Source organism: Hyperolius riggenbachi, chromosome 2, assembly GCF_040937935.1.
Source record: "Hyperolius riggenbachi isolate aHypRig1 chromosome 2, aHypRig1.pri, whole genome shotgun sequence".
NCBI lineage: Eukaryota > Metazoa > Chordata > Amphibia > Anura > Hyperoliidae > Hyperolius > Hyperolius riggenbachi.
Window position 1 is genome coordinate 162,798,559 of NC_090647.1, and position 21,997 is coordinate 162,820,555.

Genomic DNA, 21,997 nt, shown 5'->3' on the forward strand with positions numbered 1-21,997 from the left:
ACGTATAATTTCTAAATGAATACTAATACTTATGCACAAAAGCAAATATGCTAACCTATGGCATAAAAAAGTAGGAAAACATGTTTTTATTGAATATTATGTCAGGGTTTTATACCGCTTTAAGTGCTGGTGATTTTGCAAATTGCTCTAAAAGTGCTTGTGTAATGATTTCCTATGACAGTTTTCACGTTTCGCGCTTTCAAAATCACCCCATAAATCTCCAGCACCTGGGATAGTACTGGCGGTTTATAATGTGAACAAGGCCTTAAGGTTTTTTTTTAACTCTTCCTTTATTGGAAAACAGAAAGAAAGTTCACATAAATTCTTAGTAGGGCTAGTATCATATGTGAATATGTTTACCTCATCATGTCATAAGTCCCTTCAGCTTCACATTAAAAGCACTGCACAAATGAAGCTTTCAGGCTGGGTGCATGCATAACAGATCGTGAAAGATCGCATTTTCTGTCGTGTTTGTGTGTGTGTCTGTTTGTGTGTGTTTGCGTTTTTTTTTAGCATTATGCGTGCGTTTTTAAGCTTTTGTGGTTCGTATATGTATGCGTTTTCACATTGCACTTTATGCAGATCACTAGGAAGACAACAGGAAACGGAAATACATCACAAAACAATTTTTTATGAAAAAAATGCATATGAAAACGCATGAAAAAAAGGCTTTCCCATTGACTTTCATTATGTGCACTTTTGAACACTATGCAACTAAACCAGCGTTTTTAAAAACATACGCATACAAAGCGCATATGCGTTTTTTTCATGCGGCCCAGACTTCCATTAGTGGCAAAGATGCAGTGTTTTTCGCAACGCTTGTGTTTTTGCTAAGTGTGCACCTAGCCTAAAAAGAAACTGAAGAAAGAGGTATACAGAGGCTGACATGTTCATTTAATTTTAAAGGGACTCCGAGCAGTGCCTGTGGGTATGTCTTTAAGCATACCCACAACTAATTACATCCTCACACCTACCAGCATGATGTTTGTAATTATATCCCCCTGGGTTCCTTGTATTTCATTGCATTGTGCTAAATGGAGCTGCCGACACTGGGGAAAGTGTCGTCCTGTGTAGTACAATGCTGGACAATGCTGGGGTCCAGTCCTGCGTGAATGCGGGGGGGCGGCGTCCACTCACTTTTTTTGGACAGTGGACGCCGTCCCCTCTAGTGCCCTGGAGGGGAGCAGCGCAGCAGAGAGGAGCATTGTGCGCAGCGTGGGGAAGGGCGGACGTTTCCCCCCCCTTCCCTCACCTTGGGGCTCCTCTCCCTGGCTCTCCCCTCCATAAACATTGCGGCGGCGGTGGCTGGCGGCGGTGACTGGCAGCGGCATCAGTGGGCGGGACTTACCTCCTCAGAGCAGAGGTTTTTAGGGTGAGTCCACTCACTTCTCTTTCCAGGACTAGACCCCTGGAAAGATGCATATCATTTTGAAGCTCTCTTTCTCCTCTTTTCAATGATATATAAACCGCCGCCCTACGCCTTTTAGTTTTTACTATTTTAGTGATGGAAATTGCCGCGGTCGCGATTTCGATTGCGAAAATAGCGAAAACTAAAAGGTGGTTTATATAGCATTGGAAAGAGGAGAAAGAGAGATTCAAAATGATATGCATCTTTCCATAGTTACCGCACTGCTCGTAGTCCCTTTAAATAATACCAGTTGTCTGGCAATTCTGCTGCTCCTCTGTCTCTAAGGGCTCTTTCACATTAGGGCAGATTTTGTGCGTTAACGCAAACGGCTAACGTTTGCATTAACCAAGGTAAGGTGAAAGTCCATAGACTTTCATTTTACCTTTCACACCCGATGCTGCGTTTTGATGCGTTGCGGTTCCGGCGCAGTTTTTCGTTCAACGCACCCGCGAGCCGGCGTTTTCCGTCGGGTTTAATTACCAGCTACCGCCGCTGATTGCGTCGCACCGCAGATACCCGACGACACGCCGCAGGCAGACAACGCGTGCAGGAGAAAGGCTCCTGCACGCGTTGTCTAATGTGAAAGAGCCCTAATACTCTTAGCCATATGCACCGAACAAGCATTCAGATCATGTTTCTCATGAAAATCTGAGAAGATTAGCCATATGCTTGCTTCAGGTTTGTGATTTAGACACTACTGATGCGAGAATGATCAGCAGGACTGCTAGGCAAGTGGTATTGTTGAAAGGGAAATAAATATGGCAGCCACAGCCTACATATTTATCACCTTTTAAACTATGCAGATTCCCTGGCTGTCCTGCTGATCCTCTGCCTTTAATACCTTTAGCCACAGACCCTGAACAACCACACAGATCAGGTGCTCTGACTGAATTAGCTGCATGCTTGTTTCATGTGTGTGATTCAGACACTATTGCAGCCAAAGAGATAAGCAGGATAGCCAGGCGATGGGAACCTAAACTGAGAAAAAAAAATGTCACTTACCTGGGGCTTCTACTAGCCCCCCTGTGCCGTTCCTCAACGATCCTCCGGGCCCCTGCCGCAGCTTAGTTTTTCAGCCAGTTGACAGGCTCTGGCTGCACATGTCCTCGTTCATGTTGGCAAGAGTGTCCTGCACAGGCGTAGTAAGGGCCCGTTCCCACTGCAGCCATATGCGTCTGCGAGACGGGAGGCGGCACTTCCGGATCTGCAGTTACACTGACGAATCCCATGAGCCGTGCATGAGATTCGCAGATTCGGATGGAAATGCCGGCCGAATCACTAGCGCAAGCAATTCGGCCGGTGGCTCCATTCAGTGGCAAACAACGCAACTTCAGGGGCCCTCGTGCCGCCGCACGAGGGCCCCTGAAGTTGCGTTGCTTCAGGGGCCCATTAAGTATTGCTGGGTTTTTTGTTTTTTTTTATTGTACTTTTTATTTATTTTTATTTTTTACCTGGGGGGCCCCGACTCCTCCCCCCCTCACCTCGGGCCCCACCTCATGCCTCGGGGGCCCCCCTCATGCCTCGGGGGCCCCCCTCATGCGGCGGGAGAGCGTAAAATACAGGAAGTCTCCAGGGCTCCCGCAGACGCTAGAGGCCCAGCCGCTTGGTCTCCTATATGTCTCCAAGTTGGAGACATATCGGAGACCAAGCGGCTGGGCCTCTAGCGTCTGCTGGAGCCCCGGAGACTTCCTGTATTTTACGCTCTCCTGCCGCGCATACCGGGAGGGGGGCCCCCCGAGGTGATGGAGGGAGGGAGGATAGGAGTCGGGCCCCCCACCTGGATAGCTACCCACCCACCCGCCTACCTACTTATCTACCCACCTACCCACCCGGCTACCTAACCACCCACCCGGCTACCTACCCACCCGGCTACCTACCCACCCGGCTACCTAACCACCCACCCGGCTACCTACCCACCCCAGGCTACCTACACACCCACCCGGCTACCTAACCACCCACTCGGCTACCTACCCACCCGGCTACCTACACACCCACCCGGCTACCTAACCACCCACCCGGCTACCTACCCACCCGGCTACCTACACACCCACCCGGCTACCTAACCAACCACCCGGCTACCTACCCACCCACCCGGCTACCTAACCACCCACCCGGCTACCTACCTACCCATCTACCTAACCACCCACCCGGCTACCTACCCACCCGGCTACCTAACCACCCTGCCGGCTACCTACCCACCCGGCTACCTAACCACTCACCCGGCTACCTACACACCCACCCGGCTACCTAACCACCCACCCGGCTACCTACACACCCACCCGGCACCTACCCATCCACCAGGCTACCTACCTACCCACCCACCCAGCTACCTACCCACCCGGCTACCTAACCACCCACCCGGCTACCTAACCGCCCACCCGGCTACCTAACCGCCCACCCGGCTACCTAACCACCCACCCGGCTACCTACCCACCCGGCTACCTATCAACCCACCAGGCTACCTACCTAAAGACCCACGAGGCCACCTACCTACCCACCCACCCGGCTACCTACCCACCCACCCACCCGGCTACCCAGCCACCCACCAGGCTACCTACCCACCCGGCTACCTAACCACCCACCCGGCTACCTACCCACCCCAGGCTACCTACACACCCACCCGGCTACCTAACCACCCACTCGGCTACCTACCCACCCGGCTACCTACACACCCACCCGGCTACCTAACCACCCACCCGGCTACCTACCCACCCGGCTACCTACACACCCACCCGGCTACCTAACCAACCACCCGGCTACCTACCCACCCGGCTACCTACACACCCACCCGGCTACCTAACCACCCACCCGGCTACCTACCTACCCATCTACCTAACCACCCACCCGGCTACCTACCCACCCGGCTACCTAACCACCCTGCCGGCTACCTACCCACCCGGCTACCTAACCACTCACCCGGCTACCTACACACCCACCCGGCTACCTAATCACCCACCCGGCTACCTACACACCCACCCGGCACCTACCCATCCACCAGGCTACCTACCTACCCACCCACCCAGCTACCTACCCACCCGGCTACCTAACCACCCTGCCGGCTACCTACCCACCCGGCTACCTAACCACCCACCCGGCTACCTACACACCCACCCGGCTACCTAACCGCCCACCCGGCTACCTAACCGCCCACCTAACCACCCACCCGGCTACCTACCCACCCGGCTACCTATCAACCCACCAGGCTACCTACCTAAAGACCCACGAGGCTACCTACCTACCCACCCACCCGGCTACCTACCCACCCACCCACCCGGCTACCCAGCCACCCACCAGGCTACCTACCCACCCGGCTACCCAGCCACCCACCAGGCTACCTACCCACCCGGCTAAGGGCTGCCTACCTACCCACCCGGCTGCCTACCTACCTACCCACCAGGCTACCTACCCAGCAGGCTACCTACCTACCCACTCACCCACCAGGCTACCTATCCACCCATGGGAGCTGCGCGCCGGATGGAGGCTGGGACAGGAGGTCTGCTGCTGCAGGTGAGTAAATGTTTTTTTTTATTATTTATATTAGCAGGTGTATGTTCTGGGCAGGTCTGCCACATGATTGCGTGTATGTTCTGGGCAAGTCTGCCACATGATTGCATGTATGTTCTGGGCAAATTTGCTACATGATTGCATGTGTTTTCTGGGCAAATCTGCCGACATGATTGCACGTATTTTCTGGGCATATCTGCCGACATGATTGCACGTATTTTCTGGGCATATCTGCCGACATGATTGCATGTATTGTCTGGGCATATCTGCCGACATGATTGCACGTATTTTCTGGGCATATCTGCCGACATGATTGAATGTATTTTCTGGGCAAATCTGCCGACATGATTGAATGTATTTTCTGGGCAAATATGCTCACATTATGTGTATTTTCTTGAGAAAACCTGCACAATTATGTGAATTTTCTGGGGAAAGGGTCACCAAAACTTGGGCCCACTGTCTTTGCGTTGCACTTTTCAAGGGAACTTGAGGTGAGAATAATATTTAGGCTGCCATATTTCTCTCCTTTTAAGCAATACCAGTTGCCTGGTTGCCGTACTGGTCCTCTGCCTCTTATTCTTTCAACCATAGACCCTGAACAAGCATGCAGCAGGTCAGGGGTTTCTGACAATATTGTCAGAACTGAGAAGATTAAGCTGCATGCTTGTTGCTGGTGTAATTCAGTTTATTACTGCAGCCAAATAGATCAGCAGGGCCGCCAGGCAACTAGTATTGTTTAAAAAGGAATAAATATGGCAGCCCCCATATCACTCTCACCCCGGGATCACTTTAAATTACAGTTAGCTCCACCCTTATCCGGTCATTGCCACGCCCATTTTTTTGCCGCGGCGCTACGCCGTACAAGTGGAAACGGGCCCTAAGAGAAAACCTAGTACCGCACCTGCGCAGGACACTTTTGCCGTCAGGAACGCAAACAAGGATGCGTGCAGCCAGGGCTGTGCAGGCACAGTAGAAAACGAAACTAAGCCGTGGCAGGGGACTGGAGGATCGTTGAGGACCAGCATGGACACAGGACGGCTGCAGGGGGCTGGTAGAAGCCCCAGGCAAGTGAAAATATTTTTTTTCAAAGAGTTTGGGTTCCCTTTAATGAAATAAATACGAAAGCCTCACTTTAGGCTATTTTTAATTCAATGATGTGTAGTGAGAACAATAGTTAAGTATAGCTGGAGCATTCATTATAAATTGCAGAGGGGAACTGAATACCAGAAAATATGTTGAAGCAGTCAAGGTAAGATGTAATGAGATCATGTAATACTAGGAATCTGGTTATTTGTGGGCACTGGAAGAGTTGTACAGCTTGTTTTCCAGACGTGGCACCACCTAGAATTGTTCAGGTTGTGCGGAGCGAAGAGTTCAAATCATACTTTCCCTGTAAGTATGGCGAGAGAGCGATGCACGTAATAATAATAATTCATATTCCATGAGATGCGGCTCCCCGCAAGCATTGCATAATAAGCCCTCTGCCTGCCAGAGCTCCAAGTTCAAGTCTCTCTACTCTTATCCCGGCAAGAATAGTCATGTGGGGCGGGCTGCACTCATCACGTGAGCATAACGTCACATGACTGCTAGACACAGTACCATGAATTGCAGCAGTGCAGGAACACATGATAGGGGAAGTTGTTTCCGGGCGGACTTTGCGCTCTTCTCTTTTCCTTCCCCCAGTGCAGAAGCCGGTGACACAACATCTGGGGTCGTGGAGGACAGTGACAGAGTGAGAAGTGTTGGTGGACGGGGAGGGTGTTGCATTGGTGGGGGACGTCTGGGCACATGGCAGGCAGAACTCACGGGCACCAGTCACACACCCCCTGTATCTCAGGCATGTCCTTGGCTGTGCATGTTGATCGGCAGCTATAATTTGTGCACTGTCATTTTAACGCAGTTTAACTAAAATTGTCATATGTTCTAAGAATACATTAAATAAAGCAGAAGCAAGCCCCATCGTTTGTGTTATAGTTTTTTGATTGCCTTAATAGTGGAACACAGATTAAATGGTAATATTAGATTAAACTTTAAGTGTTGATAACGTTTGCCCATATGGTTTCTCAGAAGTAGTTTATGGTATCACACTGAGACCTAAATGCAGTCTTTAAAGGGATACTGTAGGGGGGTCGGGGGAAAATGAGTTGAACTTACCCGGGGCTTCTAATGGTCCCCCACAGGCATCCTGTGCCAGCGCAGCCACTCACCGATGCTCCGGCCCCGCCCCCGGTTCACTTCTGGAATTTCAGACTTTAAAGTCCAGTATGGTCTGTGCCTGCTCAATACGCTCCTGGTGACATCAGCGGGAGCGAGGACACGGCAACGCAGGCGCAGTGGTTTTCAGACTTTAAAGTCTGAAATTCCAGAAGTGAACCGGAGGCGGGGCCAGAGCATCGGTGAGTGGCTGCGCGGGCACAAGATGTCTGCGGGGGACCACTAGAAGCCCCGGGTAAGTTCAGTTCATTTTCCCCAGACCCCACTACAGTATCCCTTTAAAGCTGAACTCCAAGGAAGCAAATACATAAATTAATGCCGTCATGTCTTCTGTAAATGTATGGGAGAACCAAAATATTTTTTTAGAATGCAGCATTAAAGGACAGCTGAAGTGTGAAGAATATGGAGGTTGCCATATTTATTTCCTTCTAAACAATACCAGTTACCTGTCAGCCTTGCTGAATCATTAGTCTGCAGTAGTGTCTGAATAACACCAGAAACAAGCATGCAGCTAATGTCAGATATGACAATATTGTCAGAAACACCTGATATGCACATGCTTGTTCAGGGTCTATGGCAGTGATGGCTAACCTTGGCACTCCAGCTGTGGTGGAACTACAAGTTCCATGATACATTGCAATACTCTGACAGCTCTCAGCATAACTTCGGGAGGCAGAAGCATGATGGGATTTGTAGTTTTGTCACAGCTGGCGTGCCAAGGTTAGCCATCACTGGTCTATGGCTAAAAGTATTAGAGGCTAAGGATCAGCAGGGCTGGCAGGCAACTAGTATTTCTTAAAAGGAAATAAATATGGCAGCCTACACATCTCTCTCGCTTCAGTTGTCCTTTAATCCTTTCTAGAGATTTTTCTGCTTATTACAACTCATGGAGAAGTATGTGATTAGTTTGATCAGGTGACAGATTTCTAAGGTTCAAATTTTCTGGTCCTGATCATGTGCTAAAACAGAAACTGATCACAGAAAAATCAGAGCTTTGGAAATCTGACAGCCGATCAAACTGAACACATGGTTTTCCTCAAATTCTCATAGGAATAAGTATTCCTAATCACTTCAATAACAGCTTTAAAACTGTAAGAAGGAGTCTGGGAACACTGCAGCCATTGTAAGTGAATTGGACCACTTATCTCGTCTACCCCAAAATGCACCTAAGGCCCCATTCACACTTACAAAATGCAAAACGCCGGCGATTTTTGCCGTAGTGATTTTTCTGCGATTTCACACGGAAAAATCACTGAACACTGCGGCGATTTTGGCGCGATCGCGTTTAGCACTTCTATGGAAATCGCCTGAAAATGGTGCAGGCGACGCATTTGCGTTTCGCTTTTTTGCCCGTTTTTGGGCGATTTGCGGCAATTAGCGCAAATTGCCCAAGTAGGAACAGGCCCATAGGGTTTCATTACGCTAGTGCTTTTAAAAAGCGCTAGCGTTTGAGCATTTTGCCGAAATCATGACAAAACGCTCGAATGTAATTGGGGCCTCAGAATCACAGAACACACAAACGCATAGACATATGTCAAATACAATGTTTTAAACGCTGTGGTCTGTAAATGCAAACAGGAGTTTAGGCTGAGTTAAAAATGATAAAATGAAACCAAGTTTCGTCAAATTCGAATAGTCATTAATATTTCATTTTTTTTTTGTCTGTAGTGTCTCTCTACCAGTTTTACAAGTGTATGTTTGCTGTTTTCTCCAGATCAGTGTCCCATGCAGTCTCTACTTCGCCTGCCTTCCAGTGGAACACTCCCAGCTTCCTCTTTGCGAAGAGTGAGATGTCTGTTCAATCAGTTACTGAATTATCGGGCTATTGCTCTTCAGCCCGTCCTACTAAAGAGCCACACAGCATCTACAGGTACAGTCAACAAAATTCACAATTGTTATAAATAGAACTTTCTCAGCCGTTAAATATAGTGGCTCAATTTGTTTTAATTTACTGACCTACTTTGAAAAATGACAGCTACCATGCTGGTGACTCCCAGTCTAGGTTGGTAGTGCATTGTTACATATGGTTAATGTCAACCAGTTGAAGCAATAAATCATACTTATTAACGAGGAGACCTGTGTATATGGTCTGCAACTAAATAAAGCTAGGGAGAGGCAGTCCTCAATAGATTGGAATCAGGATTTGGGTATTTAATCTGGGGGCTTTTAAGCTCCTCAGGAAAGGACCACACGCAAATCTTTGGGCCCCAAGAAAAAACTAAAGTACATAACTTATTTACCACAGAGCGAGAAAAGTTTGAAAATAGGACCTCAGCAGGATTCCAAAAGTACAAAAATTCTTTATTGTGGACCTATTCACAGTAATCAACAGACAATTAAAATCACTTAAAAATGAGGATCCCAGGGTGCCTCAGTCCCCCCACCACACATACATCTGCATTCCACATTCAGACCACACTCAATTACACTAGTTGGAATGCTGCAGCAATTCTAGATATATGGGTGTTGCAACTAATAATTATATGTAGAAGTCTCCTTTAGATCACAACTGATAGCTTTAACGTGGGCTTTGACCTCATATTAGAGGTGAAAGAATGTACCAAAAATTGCAAAATGCTGGATAGTTCAACCCTTGAGTGCACTCAAAAATTATATGGCCAATACAAAGAGAAACAAAAGTTCCTTGTTAAAAAAGGCACAGGTTGGAAGCACTTCCAGTCCTTAATCGTGATATTCTCCTCCACACGAAAGACAAATCTTGAAGTATCTTTTAAATTAGAAGCAGAACTTAAACCACGGCTTACTTGTATTCCTGGTGAATCTGCATACTGAATGTCACTTGCACCTCCGGACGTCCGCAGGTCCCCAACACTCTGCGGTCCACGGTGACTGTGCGCTGATTTCACCTGGTTTGCCGTTCCCATATAGTTCCCTGGTAGTGAACGAGGCCGGCCTCCTGGGACTCCTCCCACTTACATGTTTCACCAATCAACTTGGCTTCCTCAGAGTGACGTCACTCTGAGGAAGCCAAGTTGATTGGTGAAACATGTAAGTGGGAGGAGTCCCAGGAGGCCGGCCTCGTTCACTACCAGGAACACAGGAGCGCTCGATCCCCACCGTGATGCTACAATTCCGAGTAGGAAGCGGGTAGATCGCGCCCACCGCTACTGCCAGACCACGCCAGCTTCAGGAGGCGCAACAGCGTGATATATGGGAACGGCAAACCAGGTGAAATCAGCGCACAGTCACCGTGGACCGCAGAGTGTTGGGGACCTGCGGACGTCCGGAGGTGTAAGTGACATTCAGTATGCAGATTCACCAGGAATACAAGTAAGCCGTGGTTTAAGTTCTGCTTCTAATTTAAAAGATACTTCAAGATTTGTCTTTCGTGTGGAGGAGAATATCACGATTAAGGACTGGAAGTGCTTCCAACCTGTGCCTTTTTTAACAAGGAACTTTTGTTTCTCTTTGTATTGGCCATATAATTTTTGAGTGCACTCAAGGGTTGAACTATCCAGCATTTTGCAATTTTTGGTACATTCTTTCACCTCTAATATGAGGTCAAAGCCCACGTTAAAGCTATCAGTTGTGATCTAAAGGAGACTTCTACATATAATTATTAGTTGCAACACCCATATATCTAGAATTGCTGCAGCATTCCAACTAGTGTAATTGAGTGTGGTCTGAATGTGGAATGCGGATGTATGTGTGGTGGGGGGACTGAGGCACCCTGGGATCCTCATTTTTAAGTGATTTTAATTGTCTGTTGATTACTGTGAATAGGTCCACAATAAAGAATTTTTGTACTTTTGGAATCCTGCTGAGGTCCTATTTTCAAACTTTTCTCGCTATATGGTCTGCAACACCTGCATTGCATTCCTGGATCTTGAATTGGTTGTCCAGATTTTTTTTTTCTCACAGGTACCACAGCAGCAATTGCCCTCCTCCATCTGAATAACTAGTACCTGTACATGTGATGGAAGCAGTTTGGCATGGTACATTTTTATACCTCCAGTACAATAACACACGCGAGTGAGATTTTTGAGTGCAGGCCAAGTCCTGAAATGCAGGCAAACAACAAGGGGTTACTCGGATATAGTACTGCATTCTGCCATAATACAGAGAACCAGGATCAGAAATTCCTTTTGAGGAGTGGGTCAGGTGATGAAAACATTGAGGGTCAAATGTCGTTTTCCTTTCTCTTTTGGCCCAGAAAATTATGGAAGTTATCCATAAAAACTGGCTATTGAAAATATGAGATTCAGGTATGGATGAGGAAGGGAGGGTTCTACTCATACCCTATAGGGTTTATTTTTTTACTGAGCTTTCACCTTATCCAACCTATTAGTCTGCAGTGAATTTGGTCCAGCCACGGACCAAAGGTGGCTACAGTTAGTCTAACCAACAGTGATGGTCAATGAGATTCAAATAATGCCGAGGGGCGTGGCCTGGAGGCTGAAGTGAATGGTTGTCTGAGCCTGCAGCTCCTGCCTATCAAGCACTGATATAAGCGTCCAAAGCAGCCTGGAAGCCCGTTTTTTCGGCGAAATAGGAGGGGAACAGTCACAGAACGCGATGGAGTGGAGAAGACCCATATATCACAAGAAACAAGCTTCTCCAATGCCTAGAAGATTGCCTGACTTCCATGACATGGAGGCCCAAGATGGCCGCCGCAGGTCCTGGCAGGGAGACACAGAGGTTAGTAATCTCAATACACCTCCTCCACTCTCCCAGAGAAACCGCTATGACCCGCTAGCCACCCCCTACCACAGAAGGGAAAAAGCAGATTATTCTGAGGGCAGTGACGACGAGGAGTACCGGAAACGTAGTCCCCTGAAACCGTCGCGGCTGTACGCGACCGAAAATACGCATAGCGCCCCCTCTCCAAGCCAGCATGCGTCCAAAAAAATACGCATGAACGCGTCCGAAAATACGCATGAGGAAGGCAATGAACGCGTAAATGCGGCCAAAAGTACGCATTCACAGCATGAAAATCCCACACATCATCCCCAGCATTCATCCACAGAAGAGGACCCTTCAGATCCACTACTCTCTGTTCCAGAATTAGATCAACCAGTCACTCAAGGCTTCTTTAAGCAATTCATGTATTCCTTCAAGAACTTCATACAAAACAACACCAATGAAATGAGAGCTGATATGAAGTTGCTGGCAAACAACATGGCTCATTTTGCCCATGAAACTAACACCAGAATCACCAGACTGGAGAACAGGATTGTACAGATGACAGAAGCTCACAACGAACTCCTTGACTCACACAAGACTCTAACTGAAGAGGTAAAGTGGATGAAGGGGAAAATCACTGACAGTGAAGACCGAAACAGGCGTAACAACGTCAAACTTAGAGGGGTACCAGAAACAGTATCCAATGACGATCTCAGGGGATACGTCCAAGATGTCCTCAAAGCCACTATCCCTAACATCAAGGAGAGTGAACTAGTCATCGACAGGGTACACCGCCTACCAAAGCCTGGATTCATACCACAACACCTGCCACGGGACGTAATCACCCGTATACATTTCTACCATGTAAAGGAGAAACTTTTATCATTCACCAGAGGCGGGAAGAAGCTACCGGGCCCACATAAGGACATATCCTTGTTTCAAGATTTATCCCAGATGACCCTACAGGCCAGGAAGATACTCTCACCCATCACCACCACTCTGAGGAACAAGAATATACCCTATTCATGGGGCTTCCCCACTAAACTCATAATAAATGACCAAGGAGCCTCACACATTATCAAATCCCTGGATGAAGGGAAAGAATTACTGAAAAAATGGAACATTCCAATGTTCATCCCCAGGGATCCCAAGAAGGACAAACCCTTCAAAACCTCCACCAAATCTTCTCATGAATCCATGGACCTATCCCATCCTCCAGAAGAATCAAACACAGGACAAGCTTCGGCAACTGACAAATAAGAACTATGTGCTTTACCACAAACTTTGATCCCCCACACTAGACGTTTCCTTAGGCGCTTGTAGCCTACCTAGGTGAATCGTCACCTTTCAATCCGTACTGATGGATCCCGGCCAACTAGGCCCTGGAAGTTGGAACTTTTTGTTTCTCCATCTACTTCTTATCTTCCTTTTGTCTCTTAAGGTACCTTGGCTTACATCTATGGCTACTACCTTGGACACCTTTTCCATCCCATGGAAGATAACCTGGACTGATTTTATGGCTCTTGCCATAAACATTTCCTTCCTCTTATGTAGGTATATAACTCGTTTAGTTTATTCTGATAGTTTATGCTTATATGTTTTATTATGTTACTGTTTTTTGACACATTTGTACTACATTTTTCTGTCCCATTTAACTCCACACGAAATGCTACTTGTCATGTTATCTACAAATAACAATGTTATACCTTACAACCCCACACGATATGCTGATATATACTGGGTACTACTACAACTATTAGAGCTTTACATAAGCACCTTAATACCCTTAAGATGACGCAAAATGCCAAAATACTCACTATTAATGTGAGAGGGCTTAATTCGTTTAGGAAACGATATCTGCTTCAAAAATTAATCAAAGAAGAATCAGCAGATATTGTATGCGTTCAGGAATCCCACCTAAATAATCAAGCAGCTAAAAAACTCAAATTATATCAATTCACAAAGATATACCACTCAAACCTACTCAATAAGAAAAAAAGAGGGACATTTATTGCAATTAGGGACTCATTGGGCTTTGAGCTAACAGACCAGTTTTGTACCAAGGATGGCAGGATGATAATTCTTTCAGGATTAATAAACTCACAGGCATACACCTTTGTAAGTATATATTCCCCAAATACTCATCAAATCAACTTCTTGAATAAGAAATTAAAAAAAATAATGAATATAGCAAAAGGCAATCTATTCATACTAGGTGATTTAAATGCTATAACAGATCCCAAAATGGACTGCACTTCCAATCGGAAAAAATTACCATCCTCGATTCAAAACTCCTTACTTAAGTCAGAATTGTATGATTCCTGGAGATGCTACCACCCTGGTGAAAAAGGATACACATATTACTCACCCATTCATGGTTCATTTTCAAGAATAGACTACTGTCTTACCAGTAAATTCTCCCTCCCATTGATATCCAAAATAGATATAGGCCCAAGAATATGGTCTGACCACTCCCCTATGACAATAAAATTCCATCTTAATTCACCTCCTCTCACTCGTTCAGACTGGAGAATGAACAAATACATTCTACACTCCGAACATACCTTTCCTAAACTCAAGAAAGACTTAGAAGAATTTTTCCAATTTAATGACACCAAGGAAGTCTCCAAAACAACAATATGGTCGGCCCATAAAGCATTTATGAGAGGTGCGTTTATAAAGTATTCTGCAATCCATAAAAAGAAAACAAGGGAAAAAACTGACTCACTATTAAAGACCATTAAAGCTCTGGAGAACGACATCTTTAACAATAAGAAGACAGAGCTAATACCCAAGCTAGAGGAAACTAGGCAGGACCTGGCTGATATGTATTACCTAAAATATGATAAATGGCAATCGATCCTCAGAGAGCATTGGTATCATGATAAAAGCAAAGCCGGAAAGGCTATGGCACAGAAAATAAAAGGCAAAAGAATCTTTCAGAGAATAATCAAACTTAAACACCCCATATCCAAAAATGAAGTACACCATCCTAATGAAATAGTAGAGGGACTAGCCTCATACTACGAAAACCTATACAATCTTGAAAAAGACCCAAATTCCCACGTACCATCAGAACAGGAAATAGAGAAATATCTGAAATCTGTAGATATACCAACTATCTCTGAATTCGAGAGCCAATATCTAAGTGTGCCATTTAGACTGCCATTATGTCTCTTAAAAAAGACAAGTCACCTGGTCCGGATGGTTTTATAAACGACTATTTCAAAAAATTCACCCATATTATCTCCAAACCACTATTAGAAATGTTTAACGAAACAGCCAAACTGGGCTCATTTCCCAAAGAACTGCTATCTGCAACTATCACTACAATACCCAAAGAAGGTAAAGATCAATCAGACCCTGCAAACTATCGCCCAATATCCCTTCTCAACACAGACATAAAAATATACGCAAAGATAATTGCTAATAGGATATCACCACTCTTGACCCAACTAATACATCCGGACCAGGTGGGCTTCATTAAAGGCAGATCCACCAGTGACAGTACTAGAAAAGCTCTAGCACTAATACATAGGATGAAACTCTGTCGGACGCCTACACTCCTCGTCTCTTTAGACGCGGAAAAGGCGTTCGACAGAGTTAACTGGCTATATATGTCTAAGGTTCTAGAGAAATTTGGTTTCTCAGGTTTTCTGTTTAAAGCAATAATGGCTCTATACTCTTGCCCCTCAGCAAAGGTTTCATCCTCAGGTTCAGTCTCCTCTCACTTTAACATAAACAACGGAACACGTCAAGGTTGCCCCCTCTCCCCTCTTATCTTCATTCTATCCATTGAACCATTAGCCCAAAGAATTAGACAAAACAATATGATACATGGAATCAAAACAGATAGGTTTAACACCAAAATGGGATTATATGCAGACGATGTCATATTATACCTACAGAAACCCCAAATATCCTTGCCAAATTTAGAAAAAGAACTAGAACAATTCTCTCTGGTCTCATATTACAAGATAAACAAAATTAAAACAATGATCTTACCCTGCAATATACCCAAATCTACTGTAGAACTCCTCCAACAATCCTGCCACTACTCCTGGGCAAACCAAATCTATCAAATATCTAGGTATACAGCTAACTACAACCATAGCCCAACTGTACAAAGAGAACTATGATCCATGGATCTCCAAACTAAAACAATCCCTAGACAATCTATCAAAACTAGAATTTTCTTGGCTAGGCAGATCCTCTGCTTTCAAGATGATGTTACTTCCCCAACTCTTATATCTATTCAGGAACGTTCCCATTAGAGTCCCCCAAAAATTCTTTAATACTCTCCAAAAACTACTTAACAAATTTATTTTAATGAACAGACACTCCCGCTTTTCTAACAAAATTCTGACTACACACATATCTAACCTTGGTCTTGGAGTGCCTGACATAGATAAATATTACAAAGCAACAATATTAGAGCAATCCAGATCATTCTGGGAGAATTCCCATTCTAATCAATGGATTGATATTGAAGAAGAGCAATTACATTTCCCGAATCTTAGATCAGTTATACACTCTAGACTTGTATGGAAAGTGGTACAAAATATCAAAAATCCGATCACAGCAAATACTCTAAGAATATGGAGGGAAATAATTAGTCAATGTAGAAGAGATAACTTAGCAGTTAATATCCCAACACCTTTAGAAACACTACACGCAGTAATTAGGAACATAGACCTGACCCATTGGATATCATTAGGATTAAAACAATTTGATGACTTAATATTAGATTCAAAACCTAGACCCTTTGATGAACTAGTTTCTACATACAACATCCCTACTTCAGATAAAATGATATATGATAAAATACATACCTTTATCCTTAGACACCCATACACTCCCATAGCATTTACTCCAAAAATTAAAAGACTCCTCAACCCGGATGGAACTAAATTAAAAGGAACCTCGACTTTCTACCTAACACAAATACATCTAAAAGAAGAGACTCCTAAATGGCAACTAGAAGAGTGGCAGAACACTCTACAAAAGGAGATACCTCAGGAAGACTGGGAAATTGCGCTAAGATCCATGAGAAAAACATCCCATTGTGTTGCACACCATGAAGGCCTAATTAAAAACATCTGGAAATGGTACATGACACCAGAGAAAATTACAAAATTTTATAACTCCTCTTCCCCCTTGTGCTGGAGAGGGTGCAACCAGACTGGCTCACACTATCATATTTTCTACAGCTGTCCCAAATTGCAAGAGTTATGGAAAGATATAGAGCTTTTCTTAAAACAACTCCCTATGTCCTTAGAACATTTACCCCCTGAAATGATTATGTTCCATATCGGGACCATACTTATACCCCCACAAGAAAGATTAATACTGAATCACATCCTCATAACTACGAGACAACTCATAGCTCTCAATTGGAAGTCTCCTTACATCCCTAAAATAGACGAGATATTAAGAACGGTGGAATCGAACCTTATAGCCGAAAAATCTTGGGCAGTAGGGAATGGTAACCTAAATGCATTTATGAAAAAAGCCTGCTTATGGCCTATAATCTACAAAACCTCCAAACTGATGGATTTTTGAACCCACCTTATCACACAGTTGCATACCCCCCCTCACACATACGGTTACACACACCCAGTGTATAAAATATCTGCCTGGTAACACCAACACATAAAGGTTAATACTACAATGTATCTGATTTGTGGAGTTTTATGGGACCATAGCCACAACCTTGGTTGTGGCTATACTTGTATATAGTTTAAAAAAGATAGCGACTCATACACCCTTCATAAGATCATCTATAAGTTCTTAAGAGGAAAACACAAAACATAACATCGTACTATATAATTTTTAGTTTTATAGACTAAGATTCAATACATAAGGTTTAATTGTCATTATGCTGATACTGAAAGCAGAAATAACTAACATATATATACACTTTCTAGGATATCGTTAGGAACTCCAACAAGGAGACTAGAGTCCCCTATCATTTAGCGAAGATAATATACACAGACCCAGACCTAAACTACAAACACAGCACCCCTACTGTGGTATAATTCCATCATTTTGGAACTGCTCCTCAGGATACCTGCGGGAAGGCTTTGCCTTCCATTTCCTGAGTTGAGTGGTACCAAATATAACATATACACCTAGATACCACAGTATCAACAATGAACACTAGGTAAACAACGTAAGACATACACACAAATAGACCTAAAAACGAAAATACAGCAATGTACTATAATATAATTCCTTCGTATTGGAATTGCTCCCCAGGATCTCTGTGGGAAGGTCTTAACCTTCCATTTCCTGGGTTGAGAAATTCCACTTTTACCACCTACAACAATAAACTATAGTACTAATAACACCTACAAGATAAACTACATAAAATATCCATTATGACATCAAGTATTCTGGCTATTAACTAATAAAACATCTATTACTATAGCAATTAAATTGTACCAATACAACCAAACATCGGACTCAAGACCAAGAACAAGCAATAAAGACTGCGGTCCTTTCTCCATTTACTGTTTAATAATACTCTACTATTTACTGCCTGTTAATCTCTGTTAATGTTTGTTAATGTATGTTAATAATAATAATTGATTCAACATCATAAGAACTTTCAGTATAATACCCAACTTCTATGTATTCTCATGTTCAACAATGTAAATTGATATATTGTTATCTTTTCTGTCAAAGTTAAAACTTTGACTGTACAAAATGTTTAAAATGTTTTTCTCAATAAAAATTATTGAAACCGAGATTCAAATAATGCCGATGATAATTGGTCAGTTTCATACTGAATTCAATTTGCAGGCAGTTATGGTCCACCTCTACTCATAAATGGTGAACATAGATATTTTTTGATATTGCTTTCTGGTACTTACCTTGTTTTCCTTTTCCTCTTTTTGTCCTCTCTACCTTCTGATTGTCTTTTCTCTTTTCTCCTCTGGTTATGTTATATTTTGCCTTCTTCCCCCTAAACCTGCATTGTGTTTCCCCCCATTTAGCATGTGTGGTAAAGTTGTTCCACAGTAGTTAGGCCATTAGAATGTTTGTTTGTTTTTTGGACTAGTCAATGCACATCACAAGAAAGACTTAATCTGGTGGAGTTACTAAACTTTCCTTGAGGGCCCTTTCACACTGGGGCAGTGCGGTAAATTTACTGCACCCCTCTGCAGCCTAATGAAAGTCTATGGGGTAGTTCATACTACCAACGTTGCTGTACGCTGTGCCTAAGGGTGCCTTATCTATCCCGCACACATACCTACGTTGTCGTGTGGCTCTTGCGGCAATCTGCATCAGACCGAAAGTCATGTAAGTCTATGGCCATGCAGGGATTTTTAAAAATGTTGGCGGCAGGCGTTGCAGCGTGCATGGGCGGAAGCATATTTTTATAATTCACTTCCGTATTTCCTAATCTGGAAGTGAGTGCAAGCGAGTGTCACTTCCTGTTTAGATTTCGGCCAGAAGGGGATTACCACATATTAATGCGGTAATCCCCGAAGGCCTGTATTTTTGCGGTGCGGCCCTAGGGAATTAGCCCCCAGGAATTATGGAACATGTTTGTAAAATTCTTCCCAATGTTTGCAGCAATGATGAAACTTGACATAATTAAACATTCACCAGTGCTATTTAGTAGCTTTTTGTTACATTTTGTAATCTAAAGTACATTTTGGGCGTGCTTTATATCAAATGTAGTAAAATGAGGTGGTCAAAAATATTAGCTCCATGTGAATGTTTCCTTTCAAAACACACCTACAGTAATTCTCCAGTCAGCTTTGAAACCACATCTGTGCAGTCAGTTGGCTTCCAAACACCTGCAGTCAATTGACTTCCTAACAATATTCAATCAGCATAAAAGAACTCGAAGGAACAGGAACACATGAGAGGGACTACTGTTAAGGTGCCCATACGTCAGACAATGGCCTCAATTCACTAAGATCATGCTGGAGATAATAAGGCAAGAGAAAACCTTACCTCCACACAGTGAGAGAGTTATTTTATCTCTTCATTCCTTAAGTTACCTCCTCTGTAGTTAATTTACCTCCTCTGTAGTTATTTTCACACGCAGTTAATAAACAGCCTGTCTTTAACTGTGGAGTTATTTTAAGGATTGAAGAGTTAACTTAAAGACAGAAGAGTTAACTTTAGGTTTGCCTGAGGTAAAATGTTTCCTGAATACGACATGCCTTATCACCATGGTGACCACTCTAGAAACGTTATTAAAGACAGGAGATAAGCTTAGTGAATTGAGGCCAATGTATGGGCAGATCAACTAAGAGACAGATCTCTCTCTGATCAGAAAGAGATCTGTCAGTTGGCTATACACCGCCGGCCGATTCCCAATAGATTCCAGCATGAAATCTTGTGGGAATTGGACTAGTGATATTGCCTCGCCGCTGTCCCCCTAGTGCAGTGGTTAGCAACCTCAAGGTCGTGACACATCACGCCAAACATTCAGATATCCGTGACACATCACATCACGCCAAACATTCAGATATCCGTGACACATCACATCACGCCAAACATTCAGATATCCGTGACACGTCGCATCACGCCAAACATTCAGATATCCGTGACACGTCGCATCACGCCAAACATTCAGATATCCGTGACACGTCGCATCACGCCAAACATTCAGATATCCGTGACACGTCGCATCACGCCAAACATTCAGATATCCGTGACACATCACATCACGCCAAACATTCAGATATCCTTGACACATCACATCACGCCAAACATTCAATCCTATTCAGAATCTGTGGCTGGTGCTCAAAGTGAATGTACATATGCTATTTGGACCAGCTAGAGCAGTTTGCAATGGAAGAATAGGCCAAAATCCCTCAGGAAACCTGTACCAACTTAGTAAAGAACTACTCTGAGATTGTCAGGCTCAGAAAGGGTTCACTATTGAGTAATAATGGCCAGAGGACTAATCATTTTGGATGTCTCACTTTTGCCCCTTCTTGTTTCAACTTGGTGTATTGATAAAATATCTTAATTAAACTCTTGGTAGTAGCAGGTGCTGACAATTCTGTCTAGCTATGTTTGTGCTAGAATCTCTGTTGGCATCGTTCTGTCTCCTGAACTTCATGCCCAAAAGAGTTAGGCAGTGCTGAAAAATAATAGTGGGCACACAAAATATTGATACTTTGGCCTCAATTTTGACATTCTTCACTTAGGGGTGTAGTCACTTTTGGTGCTAGCAGTTTAGACAATAATGGCTGTGTGTGTTGTTAATTTGATAGGACAGCACATTTAAGGTAGCCATACATCAGGCGACTTGGCAGCCGATCAACGATCCGATTCGATTATTATAATCAAATTAGATGAAAATTGGTGCCACCAAGTGCATGCCCGATCGACAGTGCAACCTATTTGGGTCCGAAATTGGTCACATTAATCGATTGCATGTGCTGCAAGGTGTAGGGCTGACTTGCTTGGACAGGTGCACGGCGGTAATGGTGTGCGATATCGGGACATGTAATGTGCCCCCCGGCGCTGCCCCCCTAATGTTAAATGTCCCTCCGGTGCCCAGAGCAAGTGATACATTACCTGTCCACGCCCTCCACTTGTCCATTGCAGGTTGGGGGAGGGGGATTTAACATTGTGTGGGATAGAGTCGTGGCTGCCAGATGTGGCGTCACAAGGCCGATTCCTGATCATTTTCAGCATGAAATTCATCGTGGATTGGCCTGCGGTGTATGGGCAGCTGACATCTCTCTCTGTCATCAGATTCGATTAGAGAGAGATTTGTCTCTTGGTCGAATCTGCCCATCACCGCTAGATGTATGGCCTCCTTTATGCTGGGCATACACAAGTCGACCCGGCGACTCGATTAGCCGCCGGATCGGCTCTCGCGGCATCCCCGCGGGTGGCCGGAACGATTCCCGCTCGTCCTCGCGGGCGCTCCTTATCTTCCGCTCGATACCCCGCTATTGTACACCCACGGGGATCGAGCGGGGGATCGATCCGGCGGGTCATCGGACCTGTCGGAAATGATCAATCGAGCCATCAGCGGCTAGATTGATAAGGGCACATCGGCCCGTGTATGCCCAGCATTACACTGTTATACAAGCTGTACACTGACTACTTTACATTGTGTCAAAGTGTCATATCTTCAGTGTTGTCCCATGGACAGATATAATCAAATATTTACACAAATGTGAGAGGTGTACCCACTTGGGAGGACATTTGTGCCCCAGAGTATATTCTCATTGGCCTCAATTCACT

At 44.6% G+C, this 21,997-nt stretch overlaps 1 protein-coding gene across 1 annotated transcript in view; it reads left to right on the forward strand.

Annotated features, from left to right (window-relative positions):
• The first annotated feature begins 6,521 nt into the window (after nucleotides 1-6,521).
• Nucleotides 6,522-21,997, forward strand: part of VWA8 (von Willebrand factor A domain containing 8) — a 476,746-nt gene continuing 461,270 nt past the window's right edge. The window contains exons 1-2 of the mRNA XM_068267802.1: nucleotides 6,522-6,644; nucleotides 8,841-8,996. Coding sequence (XP_068123903.1) covers nucleotides 8,852-8,996 — 145 coding nt within the window. The 5' untranslated portion in view covers nucleotides 6,522-6,644; nucleotides 8,841-8,851. The remainder of the gene's footprint in view (nucleotides 6,645-8,840; nucleotides 8,997-21,997) is intronic.